Raw genomic sequence first — 25,252 nt, forward strand, 5'->3', positions numbered from 1 at the left:
TCTCAGCCCAGGGCTGTATTCTCAGACAGTGGCACCTGACAGAGCCTGTCTCTCCCACCTTCCTTGAGCTCGACCCCCACAGCCCTCAGTGCCCACCCCACACCTCTCCATCCCAGGGCATCATGGTTCCCACCTCAAGCTCAAGCCCCACAACTGGACCTCACCTGTCCGAGGTACCTCACCTGTCATCAGGGGGTCACCACCTGTCATCAGAAGGACCTCACCTGTCATCACAGGTACATCTTCCAGCTCCCCACCTGCCCAGCTCCCCCACACCCTCCACCTCCCACGTGTGAAATTCCCAGTGGGCATTCCTGGGAAACCAAGCTAGTCCTCAGAAAGAATAAAACGTCTGTTTTAATTGGCCAGTAAAATACATCACAAATCATTAGTATCTTATAAACAGAAACATTAAGTTACAAATCCATGTTAAAAATTGCAGTTTGGTGCAGCCTATAGCTGTGTGTCCCAAAGTTAATTTTTTGCGACATTTTTCTCCACCATTTCTGTGACGAGTTACGTTACTATCTGCCATCTAGACGGAGTCTGAAGGGCAGTACTTGCACACAAGAGCAGAGGTGGGCACAGGGGCACAGGGTGCTGCGTGTTTCAACAGTACTTCCCAAAGCCAGTGCCTGCAGCTCGGAGGATTGTCTGGGAGAAGTCAGCAAGCAGGTCCCTCGCGTTAGGAAACCCCAACCCCAGTAGGAGCAGCCCCCACGGCTGCTTCTGAGGGCCTCACAGAAACACAGCGCAATACCACTCCTGGGGCCCAGGGGGCGTCTGCACAGGTGCGCGCTCCCACCTGAAGCCCAGGGTTTCCTCCCTGGCTTGGTTTTCCTTGGAGGACCAGTAACCAACGAGGTGCGACCCATTCCCTTTTTGCCCCGCTGTGGCACCCTCCCCTTTCACGAGTCCAGGTTTGGATGTTCCAAGTTACTTCATATCAAAGAGCTAATTAAAAACGTTAAGAAAAACAGCTTGAAAATAATGCACATTTCTATTTTTAAAATCTTCCCCAAACTCCCACAAGGGGGAGAAAATGTGGATTCTACGCTGAAGCCTCACTGACAGCACAACACTTCTGCTCGAAGCGGAGCCTGGGCGACACCCAGCTCGAGGGCTTCTGCGGGCTGTGGGCATCTCAGGAGACAGCAGGGGGGGTCTGACCTCCAGGAGAGACGTCTGAAACTCCCCCTTCCCCAGGAACTCTCTGCAGAAGAACCCTGTACCCCCAAAATATCAAGAGCATCCTCAAGTTGGGATCTCTGTGCAGTTCTGCACACCCTGACAAAACCGACCCTCCAGCCAGGAATAATACCAACACCAAAAGCTGAAACCAGGAGGCCACCCGCCGTGGGCGCCGGGACAGCAGGCTCCCGGAGAAAGAATAATGCTCTGAAGTCCCGGCTCTGCAGAAGCAGAGCTCCCGGTGGGGCGCCACAGGCACCAGCAGAGGCAGTAGTGCACACGAGACAGGAGCACCCCCTCTGCAGAAGGTGAGGCTGCGCTGGCACCTGGCCGGACCAGCTCAGGGCACCTGCCCACCAGCGTGAATAAAGTGCATGGCAACCACGGAAACAGCTCTGGAGAGTCTCAGAAGTCCCATGAGCTTGACGCTTGTCATCTATGCGAGTGGAGGAAGTGTGGATCCTTTGCTTCCTCGCTCTGCCTTGTCTGTCTCCCTCCTTCGCAAAGACTGTGGCTTTCCCGTTGCAGCAGCTCACAGCGCCATCTGGGAACAGGACGCCCTCCAGGCTTTAAATGGAGTGAGTGGAGACCTCTGACTGCTGCCTGATGTAGCTCTGAAAACTCTTATCTCCGATGGGGTGCTCCCTGCAAAGGCAGATGGGGGAGGGGAGAGGGTGAGGCACAGCCCTCCATCGCCAGTGCTCATCAGCACGTTTTAAGTCTTTTTCCTGTGTTTATATGTGATGAATTTGAAAAATATAGACAAGCAAAGGAAGAAAGAATTAGCCCAAAGCTGCCTGTGGAGCACCCACTGTGACCCTGGTCGCAGTGTGCAGGTCACGTGTGCACACGTGATCATGTGTACAGAGCATGAGCAAAGAGCATGTGCAGTGCACCCACACGTGTGGCAACCCTGAGCTCCCCCAGGGCTCGGTGCTGTCTGCTGAGTGCCCGGTCCGAGGGTGGCGGGCACTCGGTCCCGTCGGCTGCCCGAGGGCTTGCACAGCCGCTACCAGGAAGCAGGGCCGAGCTTCACAGGCGGTTGGTTCTCAACATGTGCTTTTACCATGTTCAACAAGAGACATTTTTAGAAGGTCAGTGTGGGCTCTCTCAACAGAGGGCTGTTAAAGGGACTCTGGAATATGCTTGGAATGTTCTGGAGCCAGGACAGACCCCTAGGAGCACAGACGGACCAGTCAGCTGGGAGGTGCTCGCTGGGGGCTCGGCACTTGTGAGCACTTGGTCAAAGCTGGAACCGCCCCCAGAGCCCCTTGGCTTCCCTTCCCAGATCGAACCACACGTTTCCAGGGAGGGAATGAGCAGGGAGGAGGACCTGCCCTGTGCAAGCTGTGTGGGTGGGTGGGCTCTGCCACAGGTGCACAGACACACCACTGGATGGGAAGGTCAGGCAGAGATGCTAACCAGGGCGGCACTAAGGACTGTTCTCGTCCCTGATGCACTTCAACTCCAGCAGCCCCTGAAGCTCTCATACCCTCCATCCTTAGAGCAGGAGGCCCGTGGCTGGGTTGAACTGCCTGTGGGCCCGAGGCCAGCTGGGGGCAGAAGGGACACAGGCAGCCTGGCTGAGTCTGCCATCTCTGCACCCCCAGCCCTCACACGACGAAGATGGGGACCAGTCCAGGGCTGGCCTCGAGGGGGGTGGTGCAGAGCCTGCTGGGGGCAGGGCTGCTGGCCCAGGACAGCCTGGCTCTGAAAGTGAATGAGTGGGGGAGGCAGGTAGGCACAGGGACAGCGACCTGGGGCAGGAGGGGGAGGGGAGAGGTGCTGATCCCAGGACATTGCCGAGTCCTGGGAGTAAAGTAGGGCCTCTCTGACGGAGCCCGGAAGCCTGCGCACAGGTGGACCTGGGCAGGCCTGGCACCCTCCTCCCCACTGGAGCTCCCTGCGGTCTCCTCCCCAGCCCCCCACACCCTTGCCGAGATTTCCCACGCAACCGGGTGCCATACTCACTGGCTCCCGTACTTGGTCTTCTTAAACTTGTCCCTTTTGTACTGGGCGTGCTCCTGCTCCAAGGCCCCGACCCTGGCGATGACCTGCTTCAGGGTCTTGTAGGTCTCCTGGGGGTCGTCGATGATGAAGGTGGAGTACTCCTCCTGCTCTGGGCCGTCGTACACAGACCTGCTCCCACAGGCCTCTGCAGGGATGGGCACCCAGGGCGGTGGTCAGTGCGAGTGGAAGCACCCAGCCTCCTCCACATCAAATGCACCCAGAACAGAAGCCATTCCCCACCCCCTGAGTAAGGCCCACGCGCTGAGGAGCCTGGGAAAGCTGTGGGGCCAGAGCACCAGGGCCGCCCTGGCCGGTTTGGCTGAGCGGTTAGAGCGTCGGCCTGTGAACCAGAGTCCCGGGTTCGGTTCCCGCTGGGGGCACGTACCAAAAACAAAAAGAACACCAGGGCCCAGAAACTGAGGTTTTTCAGGTCCAGTGCTTCAAATGCCAGGGCCCCAGCCCCCTCTCTAACCAGCCCTTCCCCTGGGTAGCCTGTGTCTGTCCACACCCCACCAGCTTATCAAACCAGAAACAGCAGACATCTATCTGCTCCTGGACACTGGGCCAGGCTGGCTGGAGGCCTGTGGGGTCACACAGGGTCAGTCTGGGAGATGAGCTGGAGGACATCACCTTGGCCAGTCTGTGCTGGCAGGTCCCTAAGACCTCCAGCACCCCAGCCACTCTGGGTAGCTCTCACTGGGCACCTCACTCCTGCAGCAGACCATGCTGTGTGCAGCTGCCAGGCACCCACAGGAAGCACCCAAATACCTGAACAGCCCCACTCCTGCCCCAAACACCTAGGCAGGCCCCGCCCATCTGTCCCCAGGCGACTATGGTGGGCCTATGCTCTCAGCCACAGAGAGCCCCAGTGGGGAGACACGGCTTTGCAGGGCGCCTGGCCCCGATGAGCCAGCACCAGGAGGGCTCCTCGCCCTCGTCCTGATCTGCTCACTGTCAGTCCCGGTGTCCACTTCACTGGTGTCTACTTCCTACTCAGGGAAATCTCTCAGTTCTAGTTGAAAAAAATCACAAGTCTATGCAAAGGAAAACTGAACAGACGTGAAATATCAAAGAAGAAGGGAGCGACATGAGAGAGGTAGGGGGCTCTGACCACGAGGGGGAACAGAGTGGAGACGGGGAGCAGGCCCAGAGCGCGGGTGCGAGCTCAGCCTTTCCCTCTTTAAGTGAGGCCTGAGGCTGGTCTCTGGAGCCCTACGGCCGCTCTCCCGAGGCCGCTGCCGGTGACGATCTCAGCTCCAGGGCCTCGGTTAACCCTTCTGGGAAACAGGACCCCGTGCTGCGCCCCAGAGTCCCCTGGCCCCAGGCCCAGAAGTGTGAGCGATGGTTGCTTTGTCATAAAGACAGAGGGAGGGGACAGCTGCAAAGGGACATCACAGCCACCAAGGACAGGTCAGGAGAGCTAAGACCTGAAAAAGCAAGTGTTTGTGAAGCTTGTTAAGAAAACAGGAACAGAAAGACATTCTCATCGCCAGGACAGGTGTCTGCAGCATTCTGCGGCTTAGATGAGAGGAGGAATCACCAGAGGCCCTGAAGGGGCGGAAGATGGTGATGGTGATGAGGACAAGGACACAGGCAGCTGACAGCCAGCCCTTCTCAGCTCTGGGCGCTGTGCTCACTGCTTCACCGAGTTCATCTTAGTTACTCCTCGAATTAACCCAGCGGGCTGGCAGCATTGCTGCCCCGTTTCACAGGACAGGAAGTCAGGGCTTGCCTGGCGTGTGACTTGCCCAGTCTGTCTTGTAGCAGGTGCCGAAGCTGGCACTGAATTGAGGCCTGTGGATCCTGGAAGAATTCCACCCCAGGGCACCAAGGAGGGTGGTCTGTGTGGGTGAGTGCCTGGGGCGGCCTGGGGCAGCCTGGGAGCCGCCCGGGCCCTGCAGGAGGTCCAAGGATCAAGGCTGGGTGAGTGGTTTTAACTGCTGAGACCATCAAAAGGAGTCCAGCCCTGGCCGGTTTGGCCTAGTGGTTGGAGCATCGGCCTGTGGACCAGAGAGACTTGGGTTCGGTTCCCGCTAAGGGCATGTACCTCGGTTGCGGTTTGTCCCCGCCCTGGTTGGGGTCGTGTGGGTGGCAGCCAGTCGATGTGTCTCTCTCACATCTATGTTTCTGTCTCTTTCTTCCCCCTTCTCTCCCTCCCGCTCTATCTGAAGATAAATGCAAAAATGTCCTTGGGTGAGGATAAAAAAAAAAGAGGAGTCCATAAGCCACCTATCAGATGCAAAATTATTGAATGGATTAGTAAATAGATTATGAGCCAAGCTCAGGGAGGAGAAAATAAAACCAACATCAACTAGAACAATCATGATAAACACATGATAAAACCAAGACTCAGGGAGGTGCTGAGAGTGTGCATGTTGATGTCTGCAAGGCAGTGGCACTGTCTCATAAAGTACCCAGGAGCAAGCCAACGGGGTGGTCCGTGCTGACCATCGCCGTCCCAAGTACTAAACTGTCTCCCAAACAGACGCCTAACCTGCAGAAAGCTAGACACGATACCACCACAGGTGGACCACGGAGGCTCAGAGGGGTTTACAGGCATATCTTGGAGGTATCGTGGGTTCGGTTCCAGTCCACCACAATAAAGCAAATACTGCAATAAAACAAGTCACACTAAGGTCTGGTTTCCCAGTGCATATAAAAGTTATGTTTCACTATACTGTAGGCTATTAAGGTGCAACAACATTCTATCTAGAAAAACCAATGAATGCACCTTAATTAAAACTATCGTTTTACTAAAAAATGCTGTCACGTGTGCCCTCAGCGAGTGGTCATTTTGTTGCTGTGGAGGGCCTTCCCTTGATGCTGATGGAAACACAGTCTCTGGGAATCGCAACAAAGTGAAACACAATGCGATGAGGTCTGCCCCAGATCTGCCCCTGCTTCCCCGAGTCGTCTCTGCGAAAGCACCGTGTGCCACCAGGACCCGGGCCAGCTGTCCCCAGAGCCGCCTGCGATCGGGCGGCAGGCTGGACCACACCCGGTCCTTACCTTGCATCTTCTCCAGTTTGCTCATGTACAGGCTGAACAGGGAATAGATGCGCTCCGTCTCTCGGTCCCCGTCGATGTCCAGCTGGATGTTCGCAGGGAGGCCACTGCCCGAGCACAGTGAGGAGAAAGGGAAGCGCAATACTGTTAATCCCGATACTGATGTGTTTAAAGATCACTAAAGACGAGTGTTACAGCACTCCCCAAGGGGCTGGGGTTCCTGTCTGTGGTTTGTGAAATAATTCACAAGCACTGAGAAGTGACCATCCAGTCTGGGAGGACTGGTGGTCTCTCAATACCCACCGATCTGCCAGGACAGCAAGCAAGGCAGATTTATTTTGCTGTGAAAAGAAACGACCCGAAATAAAAGCAGTCCTGACAGATGCACCAAGCTGGGTGCCCTGAGGGTCGTGGGCTGCCCCAGGCAGGGACAGGCAGGTCCCCTGCCCTTCCTGCTCCCGCCTGAGGGTACAGCAGCAGCCCCACTCCCAGACAGCACCCAGCCTGTGGGGAGACAGACTCCCGGTCACAGACTCCTGGCTGGGGACCTGGCTGGAACTTATCAATCCTCAGCTTCTTAGCTTGTGAAGCTGCATTTCCTGTCCCCACCTCCCAGAGCTTTGGGGGATTCCTCACATCCACAACCACAACAAACAGCAGTTGTCACTCTTCTCACAAGTCACATGGGGCACTGGGACCAGCCAGGCCTCCTTCCCAGAAAGTAGAGATGAGCCCCTAGTGACCGTCAGGAGCGTAGCTAATGGTGGGCTGGAAAAGGGCTGCCTTGGTTTCCCGAGAAGGGGGGGAGGTATCAAATAGAAAAAGCACAGGGGGTGTGATCAGAAGGTGGAATACTTCCCAACTCTTCTTAGAAGAAAGCAGACAGCACAACCTGCCCCGGGGGTCCTCTCTGCACAGAGCCCCCTCCTTCATGGCCCACCCACTCTCCAAGGATGGCTCTGAGCCCCAGTGGGGACAGGAGAACCCTCAAGGCTTGTCTTCATGAGGATGAGCCCAGAGGCTCCCTTGGGTGGGGCTCCTGGGGGATGTAGAGAACAGCTCTGGAGACTCAGCCTGCACATGTGCAGCTAGTTGAGTGGCTGGGGACTGCATTTTAGCCCCAACTTGACCCCTTGACCAAACGTCCCTGTAGGGTGCACAAGCCAGGTCACTGCTTGGCTGCACTGGTGGCTGGGAGGGTCCCGGAGGCTGGAAGGTGCAGACCTACCCAGTGCAGGGGGAGCAGCCGGGGGCGGTGTCGGAGGAGGCCCTGCAGCACAGCCAGTGGCCGTTGAGGTAGGCGGAGGGGTGGTAGACGGCCAGGCGCTTCTGGTTGCACTGGCTCACTTTGGTGAGGATGTCAATCCAGGCCTTGGCCTCCACGCAGTTGTTGGCCTGGATGTACAGTGCTCGCTCTGGCTGGATGACCTGGAACATCTGAGGACAGAGGATGGGCTCAGGGGCCACCCAGCAAGGACCACGGGGGTCATTACCTTCTGCCTGAACCTCAGGGGCCATTATCGTCAATGCCCACAAGCCCAGGGTGCTGCAGTGAGAGGGTCTGAAGCTGACCCAGAGGCCCGGGCAAGTCAAGTGGCGGCAAAGGGCTTTCTGCTGCCCTTGAACTTGAAAACAGAAGCCAGCCACCCCCCACCCTAGGGGCACACAGGAGCAGCCGGAGCCATGGAGACTAAGAAGGCCAGTGTGACTCAGCTGGTCACCCATGGTCAGCCTGGTCACTTCCTTCCCTGGGGCATCAGGGGCCCCCTTTCACAAAGCTAGAGTAGGACTGCTTGTCTGGCCCGTGGGACCTCCTAAAGTTGACTGTGGCCGTTACATACATGGATTGGTTTCCTTGGGTCCCCTGACTTTTAAGCTGGGGTTGGCCTCCATGCAAGGTGCATCAGAGCTCATCCTGCCCACCTTCCGGTCCTCATCCCCAGGCCGGCCTCCATCTGAAAGGCCTCTCCCTCCCTCGCTGACCACCTGGGGATTCCTTCCTCACTTCAGGAAGGTGTGACTTCCTCCATGAGGATTCTCGGAGCCCCGCCCCCCGCCTTTCCTACTTATTCTTCATTCAACAAACATTCCTGAGTTCCAGGTACTGTCCTGGGTCCTGGGGACACCGTGTAGGCAGGGTTTCTGCCCTCGAGGGCTTCCAGCCAGCAAGATAAAGTAAGCCAAGTGCAGGGGGGCAGGAGTCTGGTGGGGGCAGGGGGTGGGGGCAGGGGGGTAGAGGCAGGCCGGTGCAGAATGCTCAGCATAAACAGTTCCCGCTGCCATCAGAGCGCAATTCAGAGGTAACCCAGCCCAACGGGGAACGCAGGGATGGACGTGTTCTGGCAGCAGGGACAGGAGGTGCGCAGGCCCTGGGGCAGCAGAGACAATAGGCGCAAAGGTTTCGAGCACCAGGGAGGTTGGGTGCCCCCAGCAGGAGCAGGCCAGCTGCACACAGAAGGGGGTGCTCGGGGACGGGGGCAGGCGGAGCCCTAAGAGGCTCTCACACGGGGCTTGTCAGGGCGCGTGAGGGGACGCCAGGAGTCAGGATGCCAAAGACAGATGACAGTGGCCTTTTCCAAGGGGTGGCGGCTGCGCTGAGGGGACAGGAGGAGGGAACAGGAGCCGCTGGATCTGGGAAAGGGAGCTGTGAGTCCAAGTTCCTGCGTGAATACAGGGCGCAGTTCCAGGGGCGCAGTCCCCGCCCCGCCTGCGCACACACACACTGTTGCATGGGCCTCGGACTGCACGGCTGTGCACGGCTCAGTCCCCAGTGGAGGAGAGCCTCTAGAGAGAGGTATTTTGTCTTGATTATCCTCACAGGCTGGTCCCTGCATCAGGGCTCAGGACATAACAAGCCTTCAAAAATGTCTCTCAAATGGAACAGGACATCAGTCTAATAGCACCATGGGAAGCTGGCTCTGAGGAAGGCAACAGGAAAAAACAGGCTGATGAATAAATGATGCTAAAATTAGGGGATTATCCTAACGCTAAATGAAGGGCCCGAAGGAACGAAACAGCTCACAGCTGCTTCCAGGAGATTTTTCACACGTGTCCTTCCGTGGGTGCCTGGGAACGCCGCTGGCTCCGGACACAGCTCCCAGCCCCCGTCCCGAGAGGGCGAGGTGGGCATGCTACAGGAAGTGCCCGCCAAGGAGGCGGGCCTTCCCACTCCTGGAGCAGGTGCGATGGTGTGAACATCCCTCGGGTCCAGGAAAACCCACATCTGCCCCGGGGCTATCTGCTTGCCCAGGAAATGGCATCGAATCGTCCTGACGGAAGGGTGAGGAACTGAATTAAGGAAACCGGGTAGGCCCGGCCGGGGTGGCTCGGCTGGGTGGAGCATCGTCTCATACACTGAAATGTCAAGGGTTCAATTCCGGATCAGGGCACATACCCAGGTTGTGGGTTCAAGCCTCAGTCGGGGCAGGTATGAAGCAACCAATTGATGTTTCTCTCTCTTTCTCTCTCCCTCTCCTTCCTCTCTCTCTCGAATTAGTAAAGAAAGAAAACCGAGCAGGAGAGCAGAAGCTGCTGTCTGCCAGCTGAGCGTCCAGGGTGAGCCCCTCCCCCGTCCGTCCCAGTGGCCGCAGAGCCCATCTCAGACCCGGCAGAGATGGAAGCGTCCTGTGACTCCGGCCCTGGCCCGGCCCAACAGACCCACAGACCCGGTGCAGCCCTAAGCTCCCACTGAATACCGGCCCGTTGACTGTGCCAGTGAGCGGAAGGCAGGCACACAGAGGAGAGAGCCAAGGCTGGGTCGGATTCCCTGTCAGCTTCCGAGAGGCAGAGCGGACCTGAGGTCCTGTTCTGCAAACCGTGAACCTGGCGTCTCTCAGCCTGCTGAGGGAGGGGGGCCGCCGGTGCAGGGAGGCAGTGTGCAGTGGCCCAGATGCTGCGCAGAACAGGCCATCCTCTGGGCCACAGGACTCTGGCCTCTCAATACAGTGGGGCCCTGGGTGCCCTTACAGTCCTAACAAATGAAGGAGTCAGCCTCCTTGGGGGAGAAGAGAAAGATGTGCGCAGCAGAGAGCCAGGGAAAAGTAGCGAGGGGACGGTGGAGTCAGGACGTCATCGTGGCGGGGAACACTGGGGACACCACAGCCACTGTATCTCCCACGAGTCACTGACCAACCACCAGCTGAGCCTCCCAAGAGAATGCACCAGGCGACACCAGGCGCTCTGGATTCCCGACAGCACGCATGAGCCCAGCGGACCTCCCGACACCCAGATGGAGGCATGGATTCCCGACAGCACGCATGAGCCGGACGTGCCCAGTGGACCCCGACACCCAGATGGAGGCATGGATTCCCGACAGCACGCATGAGCCGGACGTGCCCAGTGGACCCCGACACCCAGATGGAGGCATGGATTCCCGACAGCACGCATGAGCCGGACGTGCCCAGTGGACCCCGACACCCAGATGGAGGCATGGATTCCCGACAGCACGCATGACCCGGACGTGCCCAGTGGACCCCCCGACACTCAGATGGAGGGATGGATTCCCGACAGCACGCATGACCCGGACGTGCCCAGTGGACCCCGACACCCAGATGGAGGCATGGATTCCCGACAGCACGCATGACCCGGACGTGCCCAGTGGACCCCGACACCCAGATGGAGGCATGGATTCCCGACAGCACGCATGACCCAGACGTGCCCAGTGGACCCCGACACCCAGATGGAGGCATGGATTCCTGACAGCACGCATGAGCCGGACGTGCCCAGTGGACCCCGACACCCAGATGGAGGCATGGATTCCCGACAGCACGCATGAGCCGGACATGCCCAGTGGACCCCCCGACACCCAGATGGAGGGATGGATTCCCGACAGCACGCATGACCCGGACGTGCCCAGTGGACCCCGACACCCAGATGGAGGCATGGATTCCCGACAGCACGCATGACCCAGACGTGCCCAGTGGACCCCGACACCCAGATGGAGGCATGGATTCCCGACAGCACGCATGAGCCGGACGTGCCCAGTGGACCCCCCGACACCCAGATGGAGGCATGGATTCCCGACAGCACGCATGACCCGGACATGCCCAGTGGACCCCCTGACACCCAGATGGAGGCACGATTCCCGACAGCACGCATGACCCGGATGTGCCCAGTGGACCCCGACACCCAGATGGAGGCACGATTCCCAACAGCAGCATGAGCCGGACGTGCCCAGTGGACCCCGACACCCAGATGGAGGGATGGATTCCCGACAGCACGCATGACCCGGACGTGCCCAGTGGACCCCGACACCCAGATGGAGGCATGGATTCCCGACAGCACGCATGAGCCGGACGTGCCCAGTGGACCCCGACACCCAGATGGAGGCATGGATTCCCGACAGCACGCATGACCCGGACGTGCCCAGTGGACCCCCCGACACCCAGATGGAGGCATGGATTCCCGACAGCACGCATGACCGGGACATGCCCAGTGGACCCTGATACCCAGATGGAGGGGTGTCCACAAACACTGGCCTGTACGCTTCTAATGTGCCAAGGCCACAGCACAGGAGAGACTGAGGAATGCCCCGGATCAAGGAGACAGCAGAGAAATGATGGGCCACGAGGCCCTGGGGTGCGGGCCAGCCTGGGAGAAACAGCGACGGATCGGGACAGCTGGCGAAACTGACATACGGACTGTGGACCAGTAGTGCTGGTGCGTCAGAGCTGGGTGTCCTGACTTTGTCGCTGTATGAGATTATATACAAGTCCTTATTTTTAGAAAATACACAGAAAATTTATGTGGTTCAGGAAAAAAATATGTACATTATACATGGAGAGACAGGAGAAGGGCGAAGGAAGGACTATGCTCGGCAAACGGGACTAAACCAGTGATTCTGGATTAGGGGACATAGGAGGTCCCTGTCCTACTCTTGTAAGTTTTCTGGAAGCTCAAAACTACATCAATATAAACAGTTTGAAAGAAATTCCACATGGTCCCAGAGCCTATCCCGGTGCGGTGTCCTTTAACAAAGGGTCCCTGGACCCCCGAAGCCATCAGGGGGTCATTTTCCTGCAGGCTCTGCCTGCTCCACAGTTGACGCAAAATCCACAGCACTCGTGAGCACCCAGGTCACCTGGCCCCAGAGGAGAAGCAGGGGAGGTGGGGTAAGTGGGGAGGAGAAAGGAGAGGCAGGGGAGATGGTGATGGTGGGGAGAAAGGAGAAGCAGGAAGGTGGGTTGGTGGGGAGGAGAGAGGAGGAGGGGAGGTGGTTTGGGGGAGGAGAGAGAAGCCGGGGAGGTGGTGATGGGGAGGAAAGAGAGGGTGCACTCACATTCTTCATCTTGAAGGACTCCTCCTCCAGCTTCTCCACTGCCAGAATGTTCTCGATGGGAATGCTGTAGAGGGGCTGGTCTCCTGTCGCAGAGAAGGGTTAATGAGCGGCAGGCCCAGAGGTCGTGCTGCGTTAGGACGAGGGTCAGGGTCTCCTCTCTTTTGGCGAGAAGGCTAGGAATCTGACTGACCACCGGCATGAGGGGGACGAGGGCAGTGGTCAGAGAGGCCTGGAAATGGTCCTTTGTGTGCACAGAACAACTGAGCCTCATGGACGCACTCCCAACAGCACCCAGGACCGGCACCCACCACGACACCAAAGCCTCTCCCAGTCTCCAGGAACACGTTCCCATGTGTCTGTGGGGAGGAACTACTCTCTCGCCATTCCGTGATCCACATCCGAGCCATTTCAGACCCAGGAGAACACAGCCAAAATGGGACTAGACCCTCACTGCCCCGTGAGACCCCGCTTCCTACACCTGGAGGTGGGGCCCTGCCCGCGCACGCCCTCCCACCAGGCGCCCGGTGGAAGCCCCCTGCTCTCCTGTCTGAGAGCACAGCTGTCTGCTCTTGGTCTCTCTCAGAGAAGCAGCGGGAACCCCGGCTGGGGCTGGCACCAAGCCCCGGTCCCTCGGAACGGAGTATGTGAAAGGAAGGAGCGAATTTTTCTTGTTACCTTTGTTTTTCTGGTAGGTAAATTCATGATTTGTAAGGCGGAACCACCTTTTCTTAAAATTCTTCATCCCAAATCGTTTCCGTCCTTGCGCCCTCTTAATCATGAACCTATTGTGAACAGGACGCGCTGGGTGAACGGCCCACCTCGGGCACGTCCACCAGCCCTCCGTCCTGCCGCCCACGGGCACGGCTGCAAACTCAGACACCCCCCACCTTCGGATCTGTGATACTGATTCGGACTGTGGGTTTTCAGTATTGTCTGTCTCATTTCCAAGTGACAGGATTTAAACATCAAAAGGCCAATGACTCTGCTTGAGAGAAGTTCAGCCCCCGTGCTGATGTTAACCCTCAATTTCCGGTTGGTAACTGGGCTATCAGCCCTCCGACAGCAGCCACCCCTCTGCACCCCCACACGGAAATGCTGGCCGGATGCTCTCAGAGAGCAGGCGCTGGCGGCGGTCAGGGCTCTGGGCAGGGACCAGCCAAGGGGAGCACTGCTCTCTGGCGGGCATGCTTCCGGAAAGAGGGGCTCAGGAATGAGGGGCTCACGGAGGGGAAGGGACGGCCTTGAACTAGTGTGACTGTGCGTGAATGCCTGACTATGCAGGGGTCATTCTGTCTCCCATTCCCCTCCTCCCAGGTATGGGCACTTCCCACTGCAAACTGAGCAGAGAATGGGCACAGAGAAACGAAGTCAACGCCACATTCAGACCTGGGCGGCGTGCAGTCTTGGAGAGTTTAAGAGTGGTGGGCAAAGGCTACACTTCCCCCCAGCCTCACGGCCCCAAAGGTCTGGGCTGCCTCTGACCTGGGAGACCACTGCCCTGGGGGCAGAGACGCCCCACTTTACGGCCCAGACAGAGGGGAGCACCCGCCACCTGCATTTCCCCCCAGCCTTACCCTTCCTTAAGCAGGATGGGGTGCTCCACACTCTTGGGGTCTCTTCTCCCAGAGGACGAGATCAAGTCTAGGAACTGAAGTGGGAAGGAACTGGATTACTAAATGGCATGCTTGAGCCCACTCATTCTTACACGTACGTGATGCCACAGGACGCTCGTGTCCCTGGCACCGGATGAGACAGAAGAATCTGGGAAGCAGGTGCCAGGGCAGTGGGCTCTTCTCTGAAAATCGTGGGGACTCTGTGCTGGTCTCCACTGCTGCTAAGAAGCTTCCAGCACCACTGGCTCCCCCGGGGAAGGCCTCACTGCACCCCCAGCCTGAAAGGCTGCCAGACTTCAGGGACCACCGGGGGCCTACCTGCCTTCCAACATGTGACCCAGGAATGCATCCCTCATGAAGTGGGAGCATCGCGGGCTCTCTTCCCCGGCCGTCCTCGTCTCCCAGTGGTTTTGCTGGGGTGGGTGGGGGTGGGGCTCCCTGCCTAATTCATCTGTCCCATGGCCTGTCTGGATTCCTTCCACCCACTGCTGGCTGCCCCAGCTCCTCTGTCTTCCTTCCCTTCCAGGTTACGGTTTTCATTACTTCTGAGCAGTAAATATGTATAATTGCTTCTGAACAGAAGAAAATTATTTAGGGTCCAGAAGAGTTCCCCCTAAGCATGCTGTCCTCCATCTGGGTCTGGGGCCCTAGGGCTCTGTGACTTGAGGCACCAGGAGCAGACGTCCGGGACCGGGCAGGACGTGGGGGTTTGTGGAACAACAGCGGGAGGTATCCCGTGAAGGTATCGCTGACAAAGAATTTAGACGTAAAAATAATGAGGGCCCAGACGCCAGATTCCAGAGGAGCAGTATGGCGGGTGCCTACAGTAGCCCTGAGGTGAAGGTCCTGGCACCCAGCGGGGGCGCGGGGGGGGCGGGGGGGGGGGGGGAGGTCCTCACACCACTGAGGACGGACCAGATGGTCTGAACTGTTTCAAGGGCGAATGAGTGGTTGGTTTTATGTTGTTCAAATTTAAACTCAAAATTTTTTAAAAGTCACCCTGTTTCTTAGAAACAACAGACACTGGGGGAAGGCAGGTCCGTGGTAACGGACGTGGGTACTCACATTTTTCACTGCGTCAGCGTACTTCTGCTCGTTGAAGAACTCGTAAAACGCAGCCATGTAGGACTCCTTAAAGCTGGCCTAAACGAAACAGCCACTTAACAAGGGCCCACAGGTCTCCTGCTCATGACCCAAATCTGAGCACTCGAAGAGGCACGCCTACGACAAGCCCTGGTTGTAATAACTGAACGAGGGGAGGTGCTGGGTATCGCGGGGGGTCGAGTGCCGCCCGAGAAGTATAGTGCAGGGACCACCAGTTTTAAATCCCAGAAGTGTGCTGAAACGTCCCCGAGATGAACCCCACTTCAGCGGGGTTTTTAGAGCTAACTATGTGTGGAGGGGGAGGTCCTCGGTGAGTCCTTTATTCCCAGTGGCTCAACACCCTTCCGTGCGTGGGTACTAACATCTGGGTTCCGATGTCTGCACTGTGCCCAGACGTGGTGGCTGGGACGGACCCTCATCTGTGAGCCGAGGGGTACGGACAGGGGTCGTGGCAAAGCACAGGAAGTCAGGCAGGGCCAGCCAAGCCATCTGAGGCCCCGCCCCACTTAGCACCGTTTTCATGTTTAGGTCACATTTCTTCTTGCGGATGTGAAAAGGTGGTGGGCTTTGTGCCGACCCCTGACCCAGCAGGGCCTGTGTATCTGAATTCCCAGCCAACGGACACTGGGTTGACAGAAGAAAGTGCTCATGCCAGGCTGTACTCCTTTCACTTTCCTATGGTTCAGAGAGAGCCGAGCTGTGGCCCCAAAGGGGGCCGCTTGCCTGCAGTGGTGGGACCCCGGTTCTCTCATGGCCCACAAAGAACACGAGGAGGCCGGCGAGGGCGGGGGCTACGTAGGCCACTGCTCAACGCTTTCCACACAGAAGAGGCGGCTTCACTCCAGCTGGGCCAGCCCGCCCATGGTCGGAACCAGCCTCCGCTCATCCCAGGGGGCACGCCCTTGCTCCCTACATCCCTGTCTGCACACGTCAGCGCCCGACACCCTGAACACTGCTGGTCACGAGGCCCACTCTTGGGCCCTGGAGCCTGGGGCTGGCCCCAATCTAGTCTGAAGTGAGCGACAATGAAGGGGAGACACAGATCTGTCCCCAAAAGGGGTAAAATGAGCACAGAGCCCAGGGACAGAAAGGGGCATGTAGACCTCGTGTGCACAGGCCCTCTGGTCACCAGACAGCGACTGAACCGTCCTGAGACACAGACGTCCGCGCGTACTCAGGGCCGAGCCACCGCCAGCTCGCTGCAGCGGGGCCGCGGCCTCTGCACCCGTCCACAGGAGTGATCTCCGGCCGACCAGCAGTGGCAGGAGCACGTGCCGTCCTGGCCCCCTCACGGGGCAGTCTCACAGCCCGGCGGTGCAGAGGCGCTCGGCCCGCGCTGGGGTGTTCTGCCCCTAAGCTGGTTGGTGGGAACGCCTGGCTAGTTCTACTGCTCTTTATCCTTATGATTGCATTAAACACACACTCTTCTGTGTTAAAAATAAAAAAGATGGTTAAAAGAAGTGGCTTACAGACTTTGACTTGGATAGGCTGCCGAGAGTTTGAATGGTCTTTGAGATAAGCGTCAGCGTCCTCGACGTCTGGGGGTCCTGTCGAACGGGAAAGAGAAATGCCGTCCGTTTCCGTTTTACAGAGATGATGCGGTCGAGCCCAGAGTCACACAGCCAAGACGAATGACATTGTCCGCAGGCTGCACACGCATGCTGTCTGGGAGCACACAGCAAGCACGCAAACAGTGGACTCGGAAAAGTTCGCCGAGACCCTTCTGCTCTGCTGCCAGTGGAGGATCTCAGGCCACCCCAGACCCAGACCCCGGCATTCCACACACGCCGACAGCTCCCCAAACGGCAACGTGCAAAAGAGCTGCTGGGTATCCATCTGCACTCTGGCCCCGACACGCAAAGGAGCATCTTGAATTTGGTGGCATTCCTGTCCCTAGTTCTGCATCTCCCAGGTCCTCTCTCTCACCTTCACATGGTCTGGAAGTTTCATTTAAAACCAACGAAAATAGGAAGGGCCCATCACCCCGAAGCCCCTCACCCTGGGCTTTCCACCAGGCACTGCCCACCCCTGGCGCTTTCTCTGCTGATACAGTCGGCCCTCGTTTATCGCGGTCAATCCGTCCCAGTCCCTAGCGGGTGCACCTGGCGTTCAAGGACTCCTGGGGTGCTCGACTCCACAGGCCTACAGTCCATACGCACAGTAATTTTAACTGTAATTGTAATACAGGGTGTATAATTGACTCAGACAAACGAGCACACGCTGTATCATTTTCACTGTCTCAATCAACTTTTTAATGAATATATTTGAAAAAACCACAATAGAGTGGAGCCGCGAAAGTCGAAGTGCGAAGTGGCAAGGGACGACTGTACATCACTAATGTCAGCTCCGTGAAAGCTCGGAGCCCCGCGCAAGTGGGTGCTCAATAAATATTTTTTGACTGAGTGAATAAATGACTGAATACACACAATATGATAAATTCTCCATTTTTCCCACGGCAAGAGGGAGGACGCAGTAGCAGTCTGCAGTTAAAGCCTGGCCACACCACCCATGTCTTAACTGACACAACTTAGGAACGTCGTGAAGCTTCTTGTAGATAACGGAGTTACGGGCGCGTGGCCTGTTCACAACCCCACTGCCGTGGCAGGTGTCTCTCCCACCTCCACACACCTGGCCAAGAGAGCCTGGCCTGCGCCCAGCGCCCCCTGCTGTGCAGGAGGACTGGCTGCGTAGGGGCTGGTTCCCCAGTTCACAAGGGTTCGTGCTCACTTACTGTGTGGTGAGGTGTGAGCTGGAAGAGGTTGGGGGACAGGATGGCAGGAGCGAAGAACCTCAGGAAAATGAAGCTGCTCACCGCCGTGTACCTCACGTCCAGGTCGTCTGTAGCCAGGACACAGACAGAGCCAGCTCAACGGGGCTTTCCGCAGACGGCAGCAGAGGCCTGGGCAGGGGGCTGGGACCCAGAGCCTCTGCTCCTCCCGAGGGTCTCCTCTCCTTGACCCCACAGTCTCTCTCCTCTCTGTCTCCGTCTCTCCCTCTCTCCGTGAAATTAAGAGAGGAGGCTCATCCCTGGGACCTTTCCAGTCCCAATCCCCCAAAGGGCTCACCCTGTCTTTCTTGAAAGCGCAGCAAGGCAGAGTTGGACAGCACAGAGCACCGAGTGGTGCCACGCTGGGCTGCGGTAAGAACCCACTGGAGGACCTGGAAGGGGCTTCTCTGACTGCAGAAGCCCAGACACAATGAGTGAACGCTCGGTCCCAAACCAACCCCTGCGAGGAGACAGCCAGCTGCCTCTGTCTGCGAGAGCTCTCGCTCACTCAGGACGCGCGCAGACAGGGACCAGGGAGCAGTGCCCAGAGGACACAGACGGGAGGGAGGCCATTCGGGCCATGCCGACCTCTGAGCCCTGGCCCAGCAACTGCGTCAGAACCAGCTCTACGGTTCTGTAACATCCCTCCTCTGCTTTGGGGCACCTGGCACAAGGAAGGGAGCCACCCAGGGGGGGCCGCAGACGCTTTCTGCTGGCATGAGAGCACCCGCAGGGGACTCACCCTGGAAGCGCTTGGCAGCCGCCTCTCGCAGAGAAAAGAAAATGTCACACATGACTGTCGGGCAGCTCACCCCCGACTTGGTGATGACGTTGAAGATGCGGTCCACGTACTGCCGCAGGTTCTCCTGCAATGAGGTGTGGGTGGGCACCCCAACAGCGCTCACTGGGACCCGGCTCTCTGCCCAGGCTGCCTGCACCACGGCCACACCGCAGGGGCCAGGCCAGAGGCCGGGACTGGCCTCCCTCCCCGCCCCCCCAGCAGCCGTGGGGGAGGGCAGCGAAAGACGCGATGAAGACAGCCTCTCAGGTATGTCCTGAGTAGCTGTAGTGATTCACTCAGTGCGTCCCCTCCTCCATGCCCCACCTCATTAACTCAACAGAGATCAAATTCACTGGAATGCAAGTTCCCGAAGGCGAGAACCTTGTCTCTTTTTTTAAAGGTACAACAAAGACACAGCACGTTCTGGATGAAAAATTTAAAAAGACTAAAACATTAGGGTGAACGGCAAAATTAGGGAGTTTTGCTGTGTGAATAAACAGCTCTGGGAACAGCGGGGGTGGGCCAGATTTGGGGCCTGTTTGCAGAGAGGAGGGGGAGATGGGCTGCGAAGACTGACAGGCTGGTGAGGCCGCCTTGGTGTGGGGCGTGGGGTCGGGAAAGGTCCTGGTTGCCCCAGGAAGGGAAGGACAGGGGCTCCGTGTGACAGGCCAGAGCAATGCTAGTCGGCAGGGAAGAAGTCGAGAGCAAAGAAAGATGGCGGCCCATCGCCGACTGGCTCGGTCCCGACTCCAGGGGAAGCCACCTTTTGCACCTGGGCTCATATAGGTGCTCCGAAAAGCACGACCCCCCCCCCCCCCCGACACAGAGCCTCCGGGGTGGCCATGTCCCAAACGTCCCAGAGACGGGACTGGCCCTGGGAAGTGTTGGTGAACAACCAGAACCCCTTACCATGTTGTTTTCAAGGTTCTCACCATCTTTCAGCTTCACCGGGTCAATCTCGCAGGATTTGTGGCTCTGGCAGATCTGGAAAGAGCACGGAGGACAGGGAGTGAGGCAGGTTCCGGGAGCGCGGGTGGGGTGGAGGTGAGCGGAATCAGGCTCAGAGGACATTACAGCCTTGTTCAGGAGACAGCTGCCCACATCTGGCCCCACGCGGCCAGGAGGACAGGGACAGCGGCTGAAGACACCGGGCAATGTGTGAGGCCAAGTCCTGCAAGGACCTGGGCTTTCTTGAAGATGGCTCTGCATTGCCGCCCAGGGAGGCAGCGTCATACACGTGACGATTTCGTTCCGTAGTGCTGCCAGGCTTTCGCACAGGCCAAACCTACGTAAGATGTTCTCACATTGCACAGGGCCTGATGTTTATGAAACTGTTCTGGGGGAACCGCTGCCTGCCCAGGTGCCCCACTGGGGGTCAGGTAAGAAACGCTGTCATTCGGAAAGGACGTTCCTCTGAACGTGCCCGACAACAGTGAGACCGCAGGGGCCCTGACAAAACTCCAGGCCCCGCGAATTCGGGGACCACCAACACCTGCGGGAAAGCGGTGTCCACTGGAGAACCAGTTTTTCTCTTGCAAGTCCTCCTGTGTTTAGAATAATGGATTTTCTTAAGTATTTTTTTAATTTGAGGAAATAAGGAAGATTCTGAAATTAAAGTGACAGCTCTTCATTGGGGGAGTCCGGGCACAGCACTCCCCGACTGCCCGTCTTTCGTGCGGAAATGTGGTCCGCAGCCCAGTGACACGGCCCCAGGGACCCGACCCACCTCCTCTATGGTGGGCTTCAGGGTGACGTGCAGGTAGTGCATCCCGGCCAGCTTCATCGTCTCGTCGATGCACTTGGACGTCAACGAGTTTCCCCGGAAAATGGTGTTGGGGTCCCTGGAAAACAGCACCCAGTTACTTCTGTCTCCTCGGTACAGTGAGGTGGAGAAAGAAGCAGAGTCTGTTCTTGAGAGCTCGTCCGTCAGATGCGACGCACCCGCCCTGAGTCTGTCAGCAGGTGTTTCTGGAGCATGAGACCAGGCCAGATGTTTGACAGCAGCGGTCCTGGGCCCCCAGCCCTGCCTGTGTAACGCCCACTGTACAAACCGCGGCCAGTGCCATCAGCAAACAGCCACAGGGCCCTGCCATCAGCCATTGGAGGAACGGGAGCTCACGGTGCCTCCCCCTCTGCAGCCTTGTCTTACACAAGCCAGCGGATGCCTCTAAGGACCAAGCCTGGGGTCAGCACAGGAGGTCGGGCAGAAAGCGAACAGAAGAGGCTGCACTTTTTATAACCTCTTTCAACAGGGAGTGTCTGGATGCTTCTGAATCCAGGGAGCAGGGAGCGCAGAACCCCCCTCCACGGAGCAGGGGCAGGTTCTGGCGGACAGAGACCCAGTCCTCTTATGTGGGCTCAACACTGAACCAGGCCTGTCCTAAGGCAGCTGGTGCCGCATCGCCCCTTCTTGCACACGCATCCCGAGGTTTCCGGGAGGAAAGGTGCGTTTTTAAAAACAGTGCGGTCTCTCTGAAAGAAACCTGAGCCCATGAGGTCTCCTTCATCTGCTGTCCCTGTGCTCAGATGTGTTCTGAGGGAGACTTCTGCTGTCCGGGTCCCCCCACCTTCCTCAGGCCCCGCGGGGAAATGTCGGCCCGGCAGAGGCCGCAGAACACTCACTGAGTCCTCCGGACCTCGGCGTTGGCGATGGCGCTGATGAAGGGCACCACCCGGCCACAGTGCAGGAAGAGCCGCACCAGCGGGATGGCCGCCTCCTGCTTCTCTCTGCAAACCTCGCCCAGGATGTGCGCCGTGGACGCCGAGACAGGCTGCGCAGAGGCACGGTGTGACCCAAGGGCCGCTTCCACACCCACCCCACAGCACCCCTCAACTTAGCAAAGGGAGATTCAGATGTTCCCGGGCACAAAACAGGCCCAGAGGGGCCCGGCTGAGGAGAAGTGACCGACAGGGAGCAGGCAGCCCAGGAGCCGGGCATGGGGGTGCTGGCAGGTGTTGGGGCGAATGGTGCACCAAGGGGGTGGAAAGGGGATGGTATGGGCAGGTAGGGGAGACAGAGCTGGGCAGGGGGCAGGGAGGGTCCAGAGGGGGAGCGGGTCTGGGTACAGGAGAGGCAGGCCGTGGCCTGGCAGGAGGCAGGGGACAGGGCGGGTCGAGGGTCACAGGTCCAGCAGGCACAGGAGTACCTCCACATCCGCAGACTTTAGCAGAAGTTCCCGGAGCGGGCTGTAGTAGTCGGAGGAGAAGACGTGGTCTTCCGTGTAAACCACATTCAGCCGCAGGGACCCCAGGTCCCCTGGCTTCAGAACCTTACTGCCGTTGTCTCGGGGCTGCAGGAAGTACCTGGGCACAGGGCACAGGACAATGGGCGTGAGGTGGCAGCACCTCCCAGGGGCCGGTCCTCCCGTCAAGGGGGTCCTGTGTCAGGGTCCGAGGCAGGAGGGGCTCCAGGGCAATTCTGTAGGACGCCCCCTGCACCCGGGGCACTCCCCATGGGTGCTTATCTCAGGGCTCATTGCAGAGCTGCAGGCAGAAGTTATGACGGGGAAGCGGGAAGGGTGGAAGGAAAGGAGAGAACGAGAAGGTGGGGAAGTGAATGCAGTTGTTGAGGGAAATTATGCAGTAAAATAATGATCTGTGAAGATTAACACTCGACAACGGCCAGCAGTCAGCAGAGCAAATCGAAAGGTCCTAAGAAATGTGTGGCAGAGCTGTGAGCACCACGGGGCTGGGAGCTCGTGCTGGGCTGCAGACCTCGGCGCACACAGCGCCTCAGCAGTGTTTCTGACGGGCTCCTCTTCCCTGGGCCCGCCTGGTGCACTAGCCATGCAGTGAGAGATGCGATGTGGGCAGAGGTCCACGGGCTGCCAGGCAAAGGCCACATCCTTGGTGACAAGGCCAGGGGACGCTCAGCAAAGCAATGCCTCCCGCCAGCAGCCAGGCCCAGCTGGGGGCGGGCTGGTGCCATCCTCGTGGAATTCGAGACAGGAGTTCTGAGGTCTCCTGGTGACAGAAACTGCCACGGGGCCAACACAAAGTCCACTACACGGCAGCTGTGGACATGAAGCCACGGAGGGCAGTGCAAGGCACGCTGTGTGACGTGGCACGAGCTGTGTGGCGTGCGTGACGTGTGGTGTGACCTGCCCCTCCTCCCCATCTTGTGTGTCCGTAAAGAAAGATGCGTGAAGCGAGAGCGCCATGGCCAGAGTGTCTGCGGCTTCACCACGAGGAGATACAGGAACTGAACACGAAATAAAATAAAGGCACATTCCTTGTGCCAAAATACAAGGCAGCCCAGAGAGAATGGGAAACAAAGACACGGAAAGGGAAACCTCAGTCTTCTGGGCCACGGGGGTGAGGAGGGGTGAGCGGAGCCGACTGACAGGCAGATCTGACACCCGGCTCCGAGGTCACGTCCTCCTCAGGGCACTTCTGACGGCAGGCAGAGGTCACGACTGCCTCCAAGGGCAGGGCCGGGGCCACCGTGCTCCGTGCTCCGAGGAGGGCCAGCTGCCTTCTCAGGGCTACTCTCGGGCGGTGAGGCTTCCTGCCCCCGCCCTTCTGTTCCAGGCTCTCAGCCACCACTTGTGATGTCAGCAGGATCACCTGCAGTTTCTCACCCGAACCTGTCCCCGCGCCAGAGCGCAGCAAGAGCAGGTGGCTAGACAGGAAGCTGACCTGTGCCGTTATGTTGGGCTGTGAAGGTGCAGCTTTGTGTCCTTCTGACTTGTGAACTCTGTCCCTCCCCCCACCAGCTCGCTGATGGCAGGCCGGGCACGCGGCCACCTTACCACGCCTCGTAGGAGCTCGACTGCCGAAGCACTTTCAGCGGAATCCTTAGTTCTCCCAGAAACTCATCTCCAAATTTCAAGTTACTGGCGTTCCAGAGGTCAACTCTGAAAAACAACAATGGGCACACGGAGCTTAAAGACGGCCCGGGAGGCGCCGGGCTGCCAGCGGCGTTCCTTCCTTCTCCCCGAGAGGCTGGAGCCTTCAGTCGGTCTCCGTGGAGACCCACACCGCCTGAGGACACGGAGACGTGAGGTCAGACAGGCCTGGCGCTGGCCTGAAGACGTGCACTTCCCCGGGCGGGGAGCGAGAGGAGGCAGAGGCAGGGCCCCTGGGCGGGTGTCGGGCGAGGGCCTCCTGTCTCTGGACCAGGAGGGAACTGCTGTGCCCTTCACCTGGGAGAGACCCACGCATAGCAGGACCTGCTGCCCCGCCAGGCTGGGCAGCGCCTCAGACAGCAGGAGCACCCAGCAGAGGGACCTCGGTCTGCAGGGCTCGCTGCAGAGCGGACTGAAGACATGAAGTCTAGTTCTGCTCGGGCCGTCACAGGGAACGGTGCCCACAGGGGACTGGCCAGGCTGCCCGATTTAACGGCCAGGTGTCTCCTGCCTCCCATCACATGAAAGTACACCTGGAAAGAAAAACTGTCTCCGAGCCCTCCTTCTCCACCTGCACACAGAACCCTGCGACCTACCAATGTGACCCACGGCCCAGGCCCAGGGCCCAGCAGAGAAGGGGAGGAGGCGCCGGCACCAAGCACAGCCAGTTCGCCGCCACCTTCGTGGGGGTCCACACTCACTTGGCTGAGGAGTCTGTCACTCGTGAACCCTTTTTCCTCGGGTGGAATTCTCTCCGTTCCCTCCGACTTGGGGACACGGAGACTGCCCATGCGTGGCAGTTGGAGGTGGATGACGTTCCCTGGTGCTAACTAGCAAACGCTGCGTATGTCCACAGACAACTTAAGCAGCAGTCATGCTGTGAACTGGAGTGTAAGACCACAGGACACTGCTGGACGACTGCAGCGGCCCTCCTGTCACCCTAAGCAGGAGCAGGAGCAGCGGACGTCACAGAGGGCAAAGGATGTCCCACAGGAACCCACAGGCATCAGGACATGCAGGTAAGCCGTCTCGTGGCATGACGCTCAGAGTAACAGGCAGAAGCAGCTTGAATCTGCCAAACAACACTTCAGCAAAATACAAACCAGCGCCAGGCGGTCTTTTCTTTTTAATCAGAGAAACATTTAAAAACATTCTTGGTTGATATGCTTAGAAAGAGAACTAGGACTCCACTCGAGTTCAAAGCCCGTGTTTCATAAACACGGCTTCTCTGAACAAGGAAGGGGTGGCGTGTCTGGAGCAGGCGGTGCGCAGCCAAACCCCGACCGCGGCCTGCGGGCCTCCTGGGGACCGTGACTAGAAGTCGCTGTGCTTCTGCGTCCGTATTTCGAAATGGAAGATTGAAACTACTTGGAAACACTTAAAACTAAGCTCAAACCAAGGTCTGTGTGTGGAGCCCACTGCCCCTCAGGGCTCGAACCCAGGAGAGGGGCGAGGAGAGAGCCCCGGGTCCCGCACTTGGGAGAAGAAAGAGCCCTGGCCGCACCCTGTGCCCAGAAGGTCGGCCCTCCCCTGGCCTAGAGCCCCCAGGCGTGGGCACTGCTCGGAGGGAGGGACACCAGAGTGCCCCTCAAAGGAACGCCTGTGGTATTTCCAGTCCAATCCACATGCCTCAGAAAACCCTGGCCCTAAGGAAAA

At 58.4% G+C, this 25,252-nt stretch overlaps 1 protein-coding gene across 1 annotated transcript in view; it reads right to left on the minus strand.

Moving 5' to 3' along the window:
* Positions 1 to 339: 339 nt before the first annotated feature.
* The window catches only part of RASA3 (RAS p21 protein activator 3), a 119,903-nt gene continuing 94,990 nt past the window's right edge, over positions 340 to 25,252 (minus strand). Inside the window, exons 9-24 of the mRNA XM_036250037.1 lie at positions 23,501 to 23,605; positions 21,896 to 22,052; positions 21,372 to 21,520; positions 20,476 to 20,590; positions 19,659 to 19,733; positions 18,711 to 18,834; positions 17,933 to 18,039; positions 16,671 to 16,748; positions 15,163 to 15,240; positions 14,059 to 14,132; positions 13,160 to 13,266; positions 12,485 to 12,567; positions 7,436 to 7,644; positions 6,211 to 6,314; positions 3,163 to 3,346; positions 340 to 1,836 (exon numbers count right to left, since the gene is read on the minus strand). Coding sequence (XP_036105930.1) covers positions 1,761 to 1,836; positions 3,163 to 3,346; positions 6,211 to 6,314; positions 7,436 to 7,644; positions 12,485 to 12,567; positions 13,160 to 13,266; positions 14,059 to 14,132; positions 15,163 to 15,240; positions 16,671 to 16,748; positions 17,933 to 18,039; positions 18,711 to 18,834; positions 19,659 to 19,733; positions 20,476 to 20,590; positions 21,372 to 21,520; positions 21,896 to 22,052; positions 23,501 to 23,605 — 1,825 coding nt within the window. The 3' untranslated portion in view covers positions 340 to 1,760. The remainder of the gene's footprint in view (positions 1,837 to 3,162; positions 3,347 to 6,210; positions 6,315 to 7,435; positions 7,645 to 12,484; positions 12,568 to 13,159; positions 13,267 to 14,058; positions 14,133 to 15,162; positions 15,241 to 16,670; positions 16,749 to 17,932; positions 18,040 to 18,710; positions 18,835 to 19,658; positions 19,734 to 20,475; positions 20,591 to 21,371; positions 21,521 to 21,895; positions 22,053 to 23,500; positions 23,606 to 25,252) is intronic.

This window comes from Molossus molossus, unplaced genomic scaffold, assembly GCF_014108415.1.
Source record: "Molossus molossus isolate mMolMol1 unplaced genomic scaffold, mMolMol1.p scaffold_m16_p_9, whole genome shotgun sequence".
Classification (NCBI taxonomy): Eukaryota; Metazoa; Chordata; class Mammalia; order Chiroptera; family Molossidae; genus Molossus; species Molossus molossus.